Raw genomic sequence first — 18,109 nt, 5'->3', positions numbered from 1 at the left:
AATATTAGCAAGTCTAGAAAAAGCACCAGGAGGCTCATCTACCCAGGCTTTGCTTTTGATTTGCTACATAGCTAATTCAAAGGCTACTGACATCAAAGCCATTTTCTTCAGGACATCCACAAGGCTTTGGGTCAGATCTTACAGGACACTGCTAGCATCCCTCACGCCCTCGTGCCACAACCAGCACGTTCGTAGGGGAGTGATCCTACTTACTCTGACTGTTCTGCTGTGTATTCCTGAGGCTTTCAGAAAAGAGTTCCTCAAATGAAAACCAAGGTAGAAGTATTCGCAACAAGAGCACTTCAAAGAAATTGTGTTTGTTTACATTTGACAGAGGGCATATATTTGACAAACAGGTCTCGGCACATTACAGTGGAAATAGCTCCTATATTCTTAATATTCAAGGTAATATATTCTAAATGAAATGCAATCCTGTGCCTTCAGGGAAGAAATATGAAGGACGGTAAGTAATTTATTTATCACCGTTTAGGGGTTTGTATATTCTAGGTGCTTCTGTGTTCTTCTGTTTATTATTAGCCAAGAGCAGTATCACATGGCAGCTTCAGTACAAGCATTTGTTCTCTTCTATATACATCCCCACAAGATGCAGGAGCAATGAAATTCGGTCTCCTCATAGATAATGCTCCCTCCTCGCAGTTGAGGTACATTCCTCGCAGAGAAACTGGTGACAACCTCACAGAAGCAGACTACCTCTAAAAGCAGAATTGAAACTGATTACTTAGTAAGACCAGTCAAGAAAAGGGAAACAGCCTCCTTTCCTTTCTCTGCTTCTCAACCCTGTAAAATATGCTTAGGCAGGAAGTACAGCAAAGCTCACGATGAGCAGAGGCAGCTACTCTTTCAAAATGAACAAGGTTCCTCCAAAGTGACATTTTCATTTAGCCAGCGAGCCTGAGGATAAAGGGCAGGATACCAGAAGGGCTCTCCAGCGGATGAGGTTACCAGCCAGGCCTCCCGGCTTCACACCTCCAAAGATCACAAAGTGCACTTAAATGGAAAGCCAGGACGGTACCTGGCGCTTTTGATAAATTTGTCTTTTCTGAGCCAATGCAACCAGGAACTTGGTGGAGCAATGATAATAGTGCATATTAACACTGACTTCTTACAGGGAGACACTGAGAAATTCTAGTGAGCCAGCAGTATTGTAGTACTTAAAGTTGCTGCTCAGGAGCAGGAGAAAAATACCACTCCCAGACTCCAAACACTTAAGTTCAAGTTAGGTAGATACATTAGGCTGAAATTTATACTCATTCCCACTTTTCTGGAAAAGGACAAGCATCAAAAAGTGGCTTCCCCCTCACCCTTTGTTCATCGAGGAGAGTTCCTAACTCATCAGACAGTTCCCTTTCCTTAGCACAAGAGCTTAAGCCTCCATCCCCCAACACCTTTCTTTTCAAGATGCTCCAGCATCCTGCAGCTATGCCATACAGTCCTTAACTCGAAGAAGCCTTTCCGTTGGACCTTTTGTAGGCTAAGCTGCCTACACAGAGAACCAGTTTTTAACCCTGAAAAGCAGAATTTCGAACAGAAGGGAACTAGGTAATTCCTCATGAACTTCCCAGTACCTCGCTGCCACCATCACACCATTAACAAGAGATGGAAATAAGAGGAGGGAAAAGGCTTGTGCCAGTTCCCAGAAGACATCAGGCAGGATGCGGGGTGCTGCCGCGGTCCGCTGCCTGGAACAGCTGCCACCCAAGCAGACCACAAGCCCTGCAATGTGCCTGCTTCCCCGAGGGCAGGCAATACGGACCAGCCCTGAACTCTTCAGGACCCCTCAAGAAGCACTGCATACACTACATGCAGGTTTGGCAAAAACAGAACTGAATTTCATGTTGATATTACATTTCTGAAAGCCAAACAAAGCCCTGTAAGAGATACGCGCCTCACTGTTCCCTGCTGAAACACAGACAAAATTGATTTTTAAACGTTCGGCAGAAACTCCTTGCAAAGCTCCCTCTGTATAACTGTGTCACTTCCAAGAGTGAAAAAAACCTTCTTTTTAAAAAATGCAGAATGTTAGATGAGCCCATACCAAGACAAACTTTACACTAAGCAAGTCACACTTCAAAAAATGACAGTAAAAAAAAAATATATGGAATTTTTAAGAACAACTATAAAAAGTTAATTTTTGTGAACAAGAAACATTGTTTAAATTTTGAAGTAATTCACCAAACAAAGAATCCATTAATATTTAAGAATTTATTTAAGAATATTTAAGAATTTATTCAAGAACAAAAAGGAATTTTTGGAAGCTGGATTGATCTTGAAAGACAAAAGCCACTTTTCCGCCTTCCATTTTAAGTATGCCTTTCTTGTTTTAAACAGGGACTTCAAAAGGGAAAAGTTCAGAACCCAAGACTCTCTTCTGAAAGAACTGATAGCACCAACACAGTTGCTCAACTTTCTCTTTTAATTTCTATTAGCCCTAATGACAGTAGCTTGCACATCCAAATTAAAATAGTCTTCACCTGATAAATCTCAGCAACATTTTATATTTTGCCTTTGTTACTTTTTTTTTTTTTTTTAGGGTGTGCTCACCAGGTTAATTTCAAGGCATCAATCATGTCAGATTTTACAGGAAGTCATTTTCATCAGGTCCCTTGAAACTTTAATATGACAAAAACACATTCAGGATTTCAAAATGACGTTAACATCCAAGCAAACATTTTGCCATTAAAACCCTCTTACCTCACATATTCTGTAATTAAAAATGCCACTGCATGATCGAAAATGACAGAGACAAGAACTACCAAAACTAACAATTATAAAGCTCCTTCTGCAAGGAAATAATGTCATATACTTTACTATCAAATAGAATAAATATTAGAATTATGAAACATTTTTAGGAGACAGCAATAGTATCTTAGAAAAAATAATCTGTAATTTGTCAGCAACATACAACGTTTCTTTTTGGCTCAACAACCCATGATGTAGAATTAAGTGTTCCACTAGATGGAGCAGGACAGTAAAGCCATCACGAAGGCCATCCTCTTTGTAGATCTATAAAAAATTTCATGTCCAGCAAATCAGGGACGATAAGAATTTTAGCTTTCTTTTGTGCATTCAGGGCAGAACAAAATTTGTCCCTCTTCCAAAAAAGGGCAACAGAAAACGCCCTTACTGCTTAACAATATTTACTTCTCATCATAGAAGATGGCTATTGACAAACACTAACCAGAAACAAAAAGATAATCACTATCAGAAACAAAATTAGTTTTCCCCCCATTTCTATCAGCTTTACACTAGAAAGACAAAATTTACTGGAGAGTTGACAAAAAATGAAACTCTTGGGAGTATTTCTTATTTTGTAGCAAGGGAACTTGCAAAGAGATCCATGCCAAGTGATCAAACATTAGTCACCTAATGCAAAAGACATCGCTACAGATCAAACAAATTCACACTAGAAACAATGGCAAAACTTCAAAGAGGCTCCTAAAGACCTGGAGCTGTGCAAGTCATAGTAAAATTATCTCCCTGGTCTCTTCTCAAACAGAGCTAATTGTTGATTTACCTTTAAGTCGACCTAAACAAACAAAGAACCTTACAAATATCATTTCATCAAGTGTTCTTTATAAAAATGCAGTAGTAGGCAAACTACAGCTGTCCATCATCATGTGAAACGAGAAATCTACATTTTCTTGACCACCAAACCTTATTTCAGCTTCTCCAAAAGAAGCAGAGAGTATAAACTAACAAAGAATAGTTTTAACCATTAATATTCCATATTTAAGTCCTACAATTCTTGAGTATACGCTACAAAAATACCAGGAATGGTAGAATTATCACAAACACCTTATCATAAAAAAAATTCTGAACCGTACTGCATTGCTATATGTGGTAACTGCAAACAAGCACCACTTTCTCATGACAATACTAATTATCACAGTCGTATAAATAGCAGAAGAGAATGAATCATATGAATCATTTTCAGATATGTGCATGAAGGCACACAAGCAAAGTCTTGGTGACTGATCATAGGCTGCTACCCATGACTGTTGCTGCCATCTCTTTGTTTTCAGATAAATAAACTGCACTAAAAAGCTACAAACATGGGCATGTTTCACACAAATGTAATTTCCACCTTACTAAAACTTGCTGCAGTATCTGAAACTGTCATTTAGAAAGGAACTGGTCTAAGTGGAAGAAGGAGAAAATCTGGTCTTTGAGAAAATACAATTGTCCACTGCATTAAGGTGTCAGCCACCATTTGAAAGCATCTGCAAGGTTTTAATATAGATTTTATTGTCTAACTGAACACCAGTTTTTCCTGCCTCTCTGAATAGCTGATTACCAATAATTCACTATGAAGCATACACTCCTTTTCCAAGGCATGGAAAAGTAAGAATCAGGACCACCCAAAATCACTGTTATTAACATTCAATTTAAAGAAACTGTATATTGCAGTCAATATACAGCAGGATAGAAACAATACTTACTACTGTGCACAATCAATCAGCTGATATTCATTAGATCTCTCATAGCAGGCCTTCACACCTTCGTCTTGCCAAAGTGTTTTTGTATGTTCATAAAACTCCTGAAAGAGTAAAAATGATATTAGCAAAATGGAGTGTGTGAAGAGAATCAAACAGTAACACATCATTACCACTGTAATGAACAGTAAATGGTAGCATATTCAACAAAAGAATTTAAACATTTTTTAGAACCTGACTACAGTTCAGTTGGCTTTCTTAGCTGTTTTGACTTTAATGTTTTTTAACGCATAAAGAACTGCTTCTCAATCGTTTTGATAGAGTTCAACTGTATATTGAAAGAAGGGTTAACTCATCATTAAAGACAATTCTGTTAGCATTTTTAACAACAAATACTATTTGGTAACATTTGTTCTTTAACTCACAATTCCACTGCATGTTATATTTATCTGGCTGTCAAGATTATTTTTTTTCTTTAGCGAAACACTACTTCTCAGTAATTCTTACATAAAGGTAGCAAATGCTGATTAGGTTTTACTTTACTTTCCAAGTCAGTGAGGATCTTTGAGGACTATATAGACATCTGTACCTTACTTAACTCGGTATCACTTAAAGTATTTGCAGAATTTATTCTTTTACAGTGTAAAAAGACACTGAATTACAGAAGAAATACAGTAATACAAAGCTAGATCATGTTTTGATTCTGTCAACCTTAAAAATTATAAGCCAACATATGAAAGCAGCCAGCCAAAAATGCAATGCTTCAGTTTTGTTGAAGCTATAACAAAAGTACAAAACACAACCAGAAGCCCATTACCTTTTGCATATAAAAGATGCACTTTGGCTCCAGCAGGGCGAACTGTATTTCTGGCTATCAGTCTAAGAACTTTGAATAGACTTAGAAAGAACAGCAGTGGCCGAGCGACTTAAATACACACACCACTGTGGGCATTACTTTTATCAACAACCACAGACTTTTCTTGGCACTCTCTCAGACCTTTTAAAGTGTTTTGGACTAAATACTTTTATTCCGATTTTAAGTGACTCTAGTAACTTTTTCCAAATCAGCTTTATTGAATCCAGGACACCACATGACCTTTAAAATAGTTGTTGTATATATTCTATCTCTCCGCCCACCCCTTTTCTTTACAGTAGAAATATATTATTTGTTTTAAAGAATATATTTTAAATAGCCATTGTACTGCTTCAAGGTTCCTTCATTAACTCAGCTTTGGAATCTCTCCCTCACTTGGGATTATCAGTTTCTTGCATTCTTATACTATCAATGTAGCACAAAGAAAGGGGTCACATCCAAACGTGAATTCCAAGACTTCACTTGAAAATATCTTTTTGAAAAATTCACTTTCCTACCAGAATGTTAACACCTGAACTGTACCAGAACAGTAGATGCTTTAAGTGGCATCTTAAGAAAGTAAATTTAGTGATGCAGAGTTTCAAACCATCTTCTTTTTGGCAGGTGTAAGATGCATATGTGATTATGTGATCACACAGTTGTGAATACCAATGATGGAAGCAACCTATCAAATGTATATTTGATCTTGCTTTTATTGCTATTGAATATCCATTAACTGCACACACACATAAATGATAGTAAACAGCACACATCTAAAAAACTCTTTGTGGCAGAATTTTGTTCTAATTTCTTTTAAAGTGATTATAAAGTTTTTATATAAAACTTAGATGTATCTTTTCTGTTTGTTCCCTGCTTTTATGAACTGTTCATGAACAAAAAGTGCAGCTAGATTTCCTTTGTAAGTAGGTAAGAAGATTTTACTTTATTGTTAGTATTTGTAGATTGTACAATCATTTGCTGTTAAAGGAAGCAAAAGATGAATCAAAATCTTAATTCCAGTCCTCAATTTTCCTTCTCCCACTACTGGAATTATGTTCATTGGATGCTTTCATTTTGAAGGTTTCCAATTTTTTGGCAGTTGGGGGACTGTCAATTGCCTTCAATCTTCAACTGGTTCACAGCATAGTGAGAAAACTATCTTTCCAAAGCAAAAAGAAGTAGGAAGAGAGAGTAAAGGAGAAAGCGAGAATATCTGGAGTCTCACTGTATTTGAACCAAACCCATTTTGGGGTGGCTTTATGTATTTATTTTTAAAAGTTAACAGTCTTTTAATGCAGAACATCTTATGAGTCACTCAACATTACTACAAAGCTGGGAAATTGAAAAATTGAATTGCCAATTGTACAAGATTTTTTTTCTGAAACAGCAGGCCGATTCAAATGGACACACATCACTTAAATTTCCCATCTAATCAAGATAACTTACACCAGACTTCAGACAGTTAATTGAACTATTTGGCAGAGACACAGTTCTAAAATAGACATCTACTTCAAACTGGGGTCAGCATCTGCCAAGCCAATTATCTCTAAATATACCCCAAAATAGTCGCTTCATCCCACATTACAGTAAGTAACTAGGCAAAGATAAGTTTACAGAAAATGCAATAAAACATAAAGATTCTTCATCCCCTACAAACGTACATTTAAAGTGAAAAGAGGCAGTGCCTTAATGAAAAAAACTCCGAGCACAGTAAAACTCTGCCACAATAATGAGACACAAAATTCCTTCCTCACTACAACTATGACATTCTGGTAGAGAACTGATAGAAAGCAATTATTTCAAACAGCTTATGAACTCCATCATACCTTGTGCAGAAACATTTGGAGTGGCTTCTGCAATCAGACTCTTAAAATGGGATGAAAAGTAAATCCAGCTCCTGGCCCTAGCATAACACATTTATAATAAAACCCCCAGGATTTAGTTTAACAGAACAGCTACATACTGTTCAGAAGAGTCCTCCCTGAGTTTGAAGTGCAGTTCTTAAATTCTAAGAAAATACGTGGATTACAATAACAGGATAATGATCAATATTTGTGCCTCATTAGGCCAAATTAACAATAAAATACTTAATAATGCCTTTATGCCTGCCCTGCTAATCTGAACTATAACCAGCAATAGTTGTGCAATCTTTTCAATATGGTTAGTAACTGTCCATGTGGAATGGAAAAAGACTTTTAGGTTCACATTCTTTGAAATTTTTACTGGCATTTCAAAATCAGGATCTACAAGTTGTGAGTAATAGGTTATTATACTAAGACATAGTGGGGTTTTTGCCTTTCTTTTCATTCTGCTTTTAAAACTGAACTACATGACTTATGACAGCCAAATATGATAGCCTTTTATTAATAAACAACCCCTTGTCTTTAGGCCACATCAATTATGTCTTCACACATTTTGGGACTAATGCTGACCCAGCTTACACAACTGCGAACTAGGAAGGTTTCCACCAAAGAGAAGCTGGAAGCAGGCTTACAGAGTTCCATTCTTGTTTTATTAGAAGCCTACTTGTACTAGTGATTGATTTTGGAATTAAGACAGTAGCTAGCTGCAAAAAAACAGATTCTCCCTCCTCCCCAATACACCTACACTAACCACAATTCTGAAATAATATTTAAGAAAAAGAATAACACAAGAAATCCTCAGCATCCCACTGAGTCATGGAATGTAACCTGGGGCTACTCTCAGGGAAGGCAAATAAACCCACAAGATTTGCTATGTATTTAGGTAAAACAGGAGCTTCAGAAGCCACTAGAAAAATCAAGTTAGCAACGGGGTTGGGTTTTTTTTCAGCTAAAGAAATCTAATTTGTAAGAGATCTCTAAAAATAATGAGTTCAGAAATAAATTAACCAAAAGTAGAAGGCAAATTTCCTGAAAAGAAATAGCCAGAAAACTAGTCCTTACATGTCTGCCTCTTGTTTCCATAACACTGATTCATTTGCTGGCACATTCTAATATAACAGACTCTGCAGCAGCATCAACACAGGTTTCTCTTACAGGACAAAATGGAACTCCTAACAAAGCAGCTAAAATAAACAAATAATACCAAATAACAATTTGGTTTGCGATGACATTCCACAAAAAACAGGATTTAAATGTTAGGTTCCAAATGAACCATAGCATTTGCAAACTATGCTCATATTATCCATTCCTGCCCTATGCATACTTAAAACTGAAAAAAATGATTCAAGTTATGTCATTTTCCATTTAAAAAAAATGCTGCAGTTAGCCAATACACACCCAAGATCCTGTTTAAAGCTGAAGCTGTGTAAAGCAACAGAAGTCAACATAAGTGATGACAGCATGGCATCACCAAGGAAGGTGAGAAGCTAATTCTTCCTAAGAATTATTTGAAGATCGTAGCATGCATTTACCACCAGATCAGACTTTACACTTTTCAAAGCAGCTAACATAACCCTGAAGAGGGAGAAATTCTTACGTAAAACGCTTAGGGAAAACATGACACAAATCTGAACTGAACTAACAGGGCTTCAGGCTGGGCAGGGGTGCAGTTTGAATTCTGGGCGCAACCCCTAACAGGCTATGCTTCTATGAAACTATAAAAAAGAAAATCCACTCTCTAAGTAAACGTTCTGTGGTCTTACTTAAATAACTCAAGTACCAAGGACCATGATTTGCTGATGGCAAGGAAGCCTCATTTCTCATCATACCATAACTGAAAAAGTCATATTTATGTGAAACGTATTTCAGTATTAATGTTTTATTTATTAGACGATACTTTCTCCACCTGCTAAAAGTTTTCCGATAGAATGATTCAATAGGCAACATTAGTAAATCGCTTCTATTCACTTACAGGAATCAACGCAGACCTCTAGAGAAAAAAACCATCAGCGGAAATCATCATGTAAAAGGGATGCTTGGAAAACAGTACTTTGTTCCAGACAGATCTTACTGACACAATTCTGGACTAGAAAAGGGGCAATGCAGAGTCTAATCAAGTTTTAAACCTACTTGTATTAGAAAACTTCAGCAAACTGAATAAACGGCCACAGGTAAACAGGGTTTTATTAAAAGTCAAACCAGACAAAGTGTTAAAGAACTTTGAGGTTGAGCATTTTGGTTGTTAAAAAAAAAAATAACCCTCAAAAGACAAACTCTAGGCCTGGGAAAAAAATAAAGGAATCAAGATCAGCTTTTGAGAGGCATTCTAAAAGGATAAAATGTTAGCAGAAAATCAAAGAGAAAAACTGGACATAACATCTGCAAGGTTTCGTTCCCTCCAGATATATAAATACTCAAGAGACTTTAAAAAAAAATGTTTATGAAGCAATGTTTTATAGGCATTAGGATGTTGGCAGGGAAAAATACTGGCACAGTTCTTGCCACTATGTTACCCCATCCACAGGAATCCTAGCATGGACATGCAACATTACCTTTTCTTTGTAAAATATAACATAGGGTGGATCTGTCATTAGAACAGCTTATTTACCAATTCCAGCAAAAATCAATGCCATTGAAAAAAAACAAACCTTACCTACTAAAAGATGTGCACAACCATTACACAATGTTGTGGTTAAAACTGGGTTTCAATTCCTGGGCAAAGTTCACTGTCCCATAGAGCTGCACATTTCATAATAAGAGTTTTAAATAGGTCATCAACTTACAAAGCTAATGATTGAAGGTCAAACCAAACCAGCTTCTAACTGTAAAATAGTATCTTGGAGGACATTTGCTTCCCAGCGGGCTCAGCTTTTGAAAATAACACTGACTATTGGTTTCAAAGCCCTTTACAAACCTACTCTGCAAGCTGGGTGCACATGAACTTTACTTTCATGACAGTCAGGCAGTTCTGCTGCATTCCACTAACAAACTGCATTAGAACAAGACAAGGTCACAGAACGGCAGGGCAGCACGGTGCATTCCAAGACAAACTGCACAAGTTGATTTTCTCCTTCCAGGATAGGTAAATACATGACAAACTGATTTAATTTTCATTGCTCATGTCTGAAATCAAATTATTACTATTGACTGTAAGGCTGCTCAAAGAAGGAAACTGATGGCACCTTGTCATTCCCCCGTGTTTGGGCAGGCATACTAGAATGTGTTAAATTTGTCAAATCAGACAGTTTAATAAGCCACTTACTTGAATAGGGAAACATCTGCATTCCTAATGGTGTGAACAAGTGTTAATTATTGCTTGCTATTTTAGGGAAAATATGCCGATGATATCACAAAGGAAACACATACCTACAAATAGTTGAAGATATTCTCCAGTTACTGGCACATGTCCAGAGCTGAATACAAAACTCTTTGGGAGAGGCCAGAGTACTCAGCACTTCCCATAACTGAGTCAGAAATATTTTCAGTAAGGATTCCATCTCATCATCAATAGTTTTTCACGCTCAGAAAAGAATGATCCTGAAATATTTTTTACCATTATTGCTTACAGTATCTTCACATTTCTAGTAGCACAAATTAAACTGGATGTGGCTGCAAGGAATGGACAATGGGAAATTTAAGAAACTCCTGTGAAGTTTGAATTTTCATTTTTCCCCTTTGTTAAGAGTTTCAAAACACACACCACAGTACTTGAGAAATGTGCCAACACACAATTCCATACCCATAAGCTACAAAATGCCTTTGGTTAAAAGACCTCACTAGCGTAACATCACACTATTTCTCTTTTATTTCTACTTTCACAAGAGGTTTAATTGCCACAGAAACTCAATCTCTTGATACTAGCACACTGCCCAGATTTAAATCTTTCACACAACTCCTATTTCAAGCACATCATGCTCATTAGGGAGGACAAACTCACTTTTGGTGAGAGCACCAAGATGGAAGTTGGCAGATGTGGACCCTACTCCCCCTTTCATAAAGATTCTTCCGCAATTTTAAACCAAGTAATCAATGTTGTTCTGCTTCTTCGGAGAATACTCATACACAGAAAGAAGGCCATTCATTAATGGATTAAACTTGCTGATAGCATAAAAGGCTCACCAAGATGTCTTCTATACAATTCCAGCTCTCTCTCGGGGCAGCAGAGAGCAGCTATAGAGGCATCTCAACCATCAGCTATTTTTGTAGAGCTCAGGCTAAGAAGGAAGATTTAATAAAACTCTTGAGAAATTTCCTTTCAGCCTTAAATTAGGGTTTGGAAATGTCTTTCATACTACATCATTTAGTTGCTTTTTGTGTAATGAATAAAGAATAAACTTAAACAGCCATATCAAATTACCTTATACCTTATGCAGTGCTAAGAACGAACTCCATTTCAAATAATGGGTTGCACCCACACTGCAACTTTGCTGCCCCCTCTCAGGTTGGAAACAAAAAGCCTATTTTTGCCAGAAACTTCTACCAACAGAAAAGGTTAAAAGATACAATAGTTCCTCCTCATTCTAAAGTCAGGCAAATCCCAAAGACAGATCACCAATCATCTTACCATCTTTCTGGAGAAACAGAATCTGTATTCATAAAAGCATTCATAAACTTGTAACACAGTCTACATGAAGAAATCAGCTCACCTACAACTACAACAGATCAATTAAAAGTTCTGTTTATTTGCTGGGACTCTATTTTTTAGAGTAAAAAGCTACCCCAATCTCCTGGGAGCTTAAGAAATTCTGAATTTTACCGAACACTGAAGAAATGTCATGTACTCTCCAAAGGCAAGCTGAAAACCCAGACAACCTGCTGGTTCTCTGAACAGCAGGACTCCACTACAAGAGACACTTGCATTTAGCAAACACAATACCCGTCATGGCTCCAGCCAGCCGTGGGCACAACAGATCTGAGGCAGGATCAGAACTCAGAGTCACACGCGCAGCAAACACACAAGCAAATACCTGTTCATCCACACACCTTCATTCCCACATGAGCTCTTGCCAACTTCCATTCGAGTTTGACAAGGGAAAAGGCCTGTGCTTGTGGATCTCTCTCAAGATTTGGGAACTGACATAGTTACGAAGTTATGATGGAATTTAAAAAACAACGGTATACTCCCTGTCGCTCTGTTCTATGTAAGTCTCCCTGTAACTTTTACCAAGTAAAAAGGTAACTTTGTACATCTTAGCCACACTACAATATACTGTATTTGGTACTGGAATAATAAAACACAACTTTAAATTTAGCACTGAGGGAGACATGTAAAAAGGGCAAAGAATATTCCACAGAATCAAAATGTAGTATAGACCACAGTGGTTTTCACTTCTTTATTTTCAGTTATTTCCACACTCATCCAAGTTCATCCTTTACTCACCTGACACAATGTAAATTAAACACCAAAGTAATTATTTTCTTAGAAACATGTTTACTGTCACATTTTCGAGACTTTGCACGTTACAGAATTTTTATGCCCAGCGGCACTTTTTGTTGCACACTCAAACCCCATGTCCACAGGGCAGTTAGTACATTTACCTGTTGCTTAGTCTTCACATAGCCTCTCACAGAAACTCTTCTCAAGCCATCGCGATATCAGGCAGGCTCACAGGTATAATTTTATTTCATCTATGCATACACCAGTATTTTGTGATACCCTCTTACTGTGATTAAAACCAGAAAATGTTTGAGAATTTCTATATTGAATTTATGCCTATTTCCTGTTTAATTCAGCTGACAGCTCTTCCATTTCAACATAAATTGAATTAATCTCTTCTTGTTCTTTAAGACTGCTCTGAGAAAAACAAAGAAGATGTATCAAGAAAAATTAAGTCACGATTTCTTCAAATGAATTTCCGAAGGAGAACTTATGAACCTATAAATATGGTATGGTGGGAATGTATCAGATAGAAATACAAGTGCAGAATAAAGCATTAGCATTTACTTCAAATGCTAATCAAATAAATTAATAATAAAGCAAAAAACAGGGTGGTATTTTTGTAGTACAAAAAAACAACTGCACTACAGAAAAGACGTACAGATAATGCCCACTGTCAAAAGTCCAATTTAAGACGCTCTTAAGTCTTAAGACGCTCCAATTTAAGGAAATACTTCATGGGATTTCAACCGAACTAGGTGAACACCTCAGTGAAAGCACTGCAGAATTCAGAGGGCACATTCCTTTAATTTTCTAGCCAAAAATACCTTCACTTCATACACAGAACGTGTTTTATTTCATTGCATGTAACAAACTGAAGCACAAGAATATCACCCCCAGTTCCACTGCAGTTAGAAACTGCTGTTACTGGCAATAAAATCTGTATTACTAGAAGGTAGGACAAATCAAGTTCTCCTCTGTAAATAAAAGAAGTTTTGCATAAATTACGTATGCTCCTACAGAAATCCCAAAGACTTTCTTTTTGTGGACCAAAAGAAACAGGATCTGTAAAATCCATGGTATTGAAAGCGGTTTGCACCAGCTTCTCCCCCCAGGTGCTAACAGACACCCCTGAGTCACAGCGCTCACATCCCGGAGCTCTAGAGCCTCTCCAACATGTACAGCAGGCAGCTGCTCCCAGCACAGCTACAGAAGCCATGTGGGATCACTGGGGAATTCCTGCGTATCTGAAAACGTGCCATTCGAGGTAACAATTGCTATGACAACTGCTGTCAAAAAAGATGGCCACCAGGAATTTCCAAAGTTGTGCGATAGTATTTGCTTTGACTTATTAAAATAACGTCTAGTCACCACGGAAGTCACATACTTTACACTTACACTCAACGTATTTTCATTTCAATTTTTCATAAAAAAAGCTTTGTGTCAACATAATATTTCTTAGTATGATGCAATGGGCTAGTCGACAGCCTAACTAAAACTTGGGGTACTGCAGACTGAAGTTGGAATTAAAAAAAAAAACAATAATTGCTTCCAGTAAATAGGTTAGCAATGTCAGAATTTGGTAGATATTGCTACTCATTCATAAGAATAAAACATTCATACCAGGCATCTATCCACGTGGATGAAACCCAGAGATTTATTTGCAAATCATTACTAGTTACACGTTTTAGCTATGAGAAAGAGAAATTAAGTCAAGCGGCTGTGTACCTCAGAGTCCTATACTAAAAGAAGGCTTCAAAAGAACTCTTTAACTAATCTGTATTCAAGAATTTATTTCTGCTATTAAAGCATAGGAAAACCAGCTTCAAGTCTTGTTAAACTCTGATTAGGTAAACTCAATTGGATTATACAGAAGTCTATTTAGAAGGAGCTGCTCTGTGTAGATAAGATAATGGAGATTTAAAAAAAAAAAAAAAGTAAAGATTACTTCAGAGGATCTAGTACCACATCACTCTGCTGATATGGTCTGTAATACTCCCCATACCTTTTCATTAACAACACTAACATACATTCTTGAGTTAAAAATACTTCACATATCCCCACTTTCTACTAGTTCTGCGCCTCAAGATGCATCTGGAAATACACATTTTACCACTGTTTTACAGATAACAAGATCTATAGGGCATTAAAAAAAAGTATGTAGGATATTGAGGTGAATTGCTCAAAATTATAGTCTGGACAAGAAAAAACAAGAGCCTCCTGTTTTCTCGCTGTGATAGCTACCCAAATTGCACACAGCATTACCCAGACACCCAAGAAACCAGGCTCTGTCTCCCACCCTTCCCAGCTTCCCACGGGCATACCCAACACAGAAAATGTTTTGCCTATTTGTGCACCCCAAAATCTGTGATATTTGAGACAGCCTCATGGGAAACATCCTCCATTAAAGGGAATATGTTTGTCTTTACATTATAAAGCTAGTGACACTGTCAAACCAGAACCGCTCTCTTCTTCCATGATGTATTTAGACAGGAATAATACTACTGTATCTATCATTATACACCTCAGGGTGATTATCTAGAGGGACGGGTAATTTTGTTCTGTTGCTTACATAATTAAGGAACACTTTCAGCAGTGAAGAAATCCCAGTTCACATCTTTTCTTACTGAGACTACATAATCTTCTTACTTTCTTGAAGATTTTGGGGTCAAAACAATTGTAAGGACTCCTATCCCCACCTCTGACCCTGCTGCACATTAATGTTTTACACAACTTGTACCACCTTATTTTGTACCACACTGCCTTCAGGCCATGTTGTAAACCAGCCCTCAAAACTGATCCCTGTTAAAAATAACCTCCCCAAAATAGAAGAGAGGAGTAAGGGTTACCAAGGTTATTTTTAACCTGGATCGGTTCAATGGTTTGATTTACGCTGGGGACCCAATGAAGGTTTTTCTGGTGCAAGTGAGGGTGGCACATCATGGTGGGGAGGAGAGGGAAGGGATGGCTGTGGGCAGAGGGGATGCTAAGCTAGCTTTGAGGCTGAAGCCAGCATGTGGTAAAGCTCAGCCTCAAGGACACCACTCAAAAACCATAATAAAACTATTCAGCAGCACTGGTAGTGGGAGATTCAAAATAACTACAATGGAGCAGTGTAATAAAAAAATAAACTGGGACCAAAAAACCTGCAAACAATTTCACCAGCACCCTAAAAATTCTATCACCTCTTCTAAACACGTATTTTCCCCAATCTAGAGAGCCATAGGCTGCAGTGATTCCCCGGATGTTTTGCATTTCAATAGCTAATATTCTGATTCTACTACTTTTTGAATACCACTTTTCTGAAGTTACTATGGTATTTTCAAGAGGCATCTTCCTCAGTTGAATCCAGATCAATTAAAAATAGACAGTTGTAAATACTGTTCTGCTATTTTGGATAGCATTAAAACCAGAGAATTATAAAGGGACTGTGACCCAAAATAAATAGGTTTTATTTGGCAGCTTGGTTCAAACTGGTTGATCACGGAAAGAGAAATGTTCTTAGAATGAGAGGATTTCCTTTCCTCTTCTAAAAGTAAGAGCAAAAAGAAAGGGCTGAGAAAAAGGTCACTATTCTCTTTGGTACTAGGGATGAAGAAAATGTCCTAACCACTGTCTGGTACCCAGAACAGCAACAAAAGTACCACTTCTATAACCCAGCCAACCCAACACCACCCTAAATTTCAAACAGATACACACCTAGTTAGAATTACTGAAAATACTCATGAGGTTGATTTTTGACACTGAAGATGTACACATACAAAACTGCGTTGAGCTAAATGCATCAAAGTACAATAGTTACAGAAATGCCATTTAGAAGCCTCAACTACGAGCACCATTTGCTTTTATTTTCCATTTTAACTGACGGAATAGTAGTAAAAACAGCCTGAAATTTTTATTTGTGAGGCTTTTGTTCTTATATACCACATTGATCCTATAAAGCATGTATTAATCTGGTCACACGGAAAACTTATTCCTACAAAGTTTAGCTACTGTGAGATAACTAAAAAAGCAGTTCTAGCAGAAACGCAGACAAGCTCTCAAATGTGCTGCTCAAGCAAACCAACTAGTCTTGTCTCTACCAGAGTGCCTCAGTGATGAGCATAGCTCATTTTATAATTTCTAAATCACTTAACATATTTTTTAAAAAACAAATGTATATTTATCGTGATATAATCTTAAAGCACAAGCCCAACAGCAGTAATTACATGTATGCCTTCAGATCTGTACCAATACATCAACACATAGGTCACTACCTCATTTCTAAGCCTTTAACTAATGTGCATTCCCATTCAGCTCGATTATTAAAATTAAATGCTTCAGCTCTCTCAAATGAGTTCAGCTTGATTAACTTGGAGGCTTTCTTACTTCAGCTTTCTCCTTTGCTTAAAGCTATCATGCTGGCCTGTGACAATTTAATAGCATGACAAAACTCCAACTTGAGTAAAGGCAATGATAATGGTCCTCCTCAAATGAGAATATTTCATAAAAAATTGGTACTGTAGTGTTTTGGGAAAAAAAAAAAGTTCTGCTTTCAGTACTTCTCTATGGAAAGCCTGATCTCTCTGATATTATTAGTTCATTCAAACTAGCAGGGCTATACTGTTTTTGCAAGACCTAGTAATTTAATGTCCTGTCATTTTAGCAAGAGTATGTTTCCCAGTGATGCAGATAATACTACACACAATATTTATCAGTGCTGTTAGCAACAGATTACACAGACCTGATTAGACTTCTCTTATTTCCACTCTGCTCTGCTCTAAGAAAAGGCTGTGCAACAAATCTAACAATAATAAGGATAGATTCCTACCCCAAAAAGCAGCAAAGTATTTTGCAAAACTAAATCAGAACACCACCCATGGAGATACTGTGTCCTCAAGCGATTTCAGAAATCCACTACGAGCTAAGGCAGAAAATACTTCACATAAAAATACAACCTTAGTACTCAGTTGTTTTGCCTAGAATATTACTAATTAACATCCTCTGCAGGTTTTCAATGTGGTTGTGTTCCTAGACTTTATCAATTCACTTCAGTCACATAGGTTTGGGTTTCTTTTTGTAATATCCATTTTAGAAACTGTTGAAAACATACTGAAGACAGGACAAATTGGACCACTGGCTGTAAGAGTGAAACTGTTCTAGGTTCTTGCCAATGGCATATACAGTAAGGTGAAACAAAATGAAAGGACTACAACAGGAACTACAGATTTCATCTACTAAATATTGCAATACTTCAAATCACCAGCATGATACATGCTTGGTGTACACCTTGGTACACGAGTGCTCTTTCTCCCTACCTTCATGTTCTTCCTATGGCAGAGAAGAGCAGCATCAAATACTACACTGAGGTAAGATGCCTTCGTAACAGCTGAAATATAATTCCCCATGAAGAAAATGGAAGAGACAGAAAGCAAGTTCTGCAACTCAAACTGGACAGCATTACATACAGCTAACATTGCTAAAAATTCCCCTCCCTTCTGTGTTAATATGCTATGTAAGAAAACATTCAGCTGCAAATTTATGAAATTCTCCCACCACAGTACTGGAGGGAAAAGCAGATAAT

General features: G+C 37.3%; 1 protein-coding gene across 3 annotated transcripts in view; it reads right to left on the bottom strand.

The window, feature by feature from the left end:
• Positions 1 to 18,109, bottom strand: part of GNAS (GNAS complex locus) — a 158,630-nt gene that overhangs the window by 36,172 nt on the left and 104,349 nt on the right. For all 3 annotated transcript variants that reach the window (XM_080403956.1, XM_080403957.1, XM_080403958.1), the window contains exon 5: positions 4,461 to 4,558. In XM_080403956.1, coding sequence (XP_080260082.1) covers positions 4,461 to 4,558 — 98 coding nt within the window. The remainder of the gene's footprint in view (positions 1 to 4,460; positions 4,559 to 18,109) is intronic.

Source organism: Falco punctatus (assembly GCF_963210335.1).
Source record: "Falco punctatus genome assembly, chromosome: 10".
NCBI lineage: Eukaryota > Metazoa > Chordata > Aves > Falconiformes > Falconidae > Falco > Falco punctatus.
The sequence above is the reverse complement of the archived record's forward strand: the minus strand, read 5'-3'. Positions and strand labels throughout refer to the sequence as shown.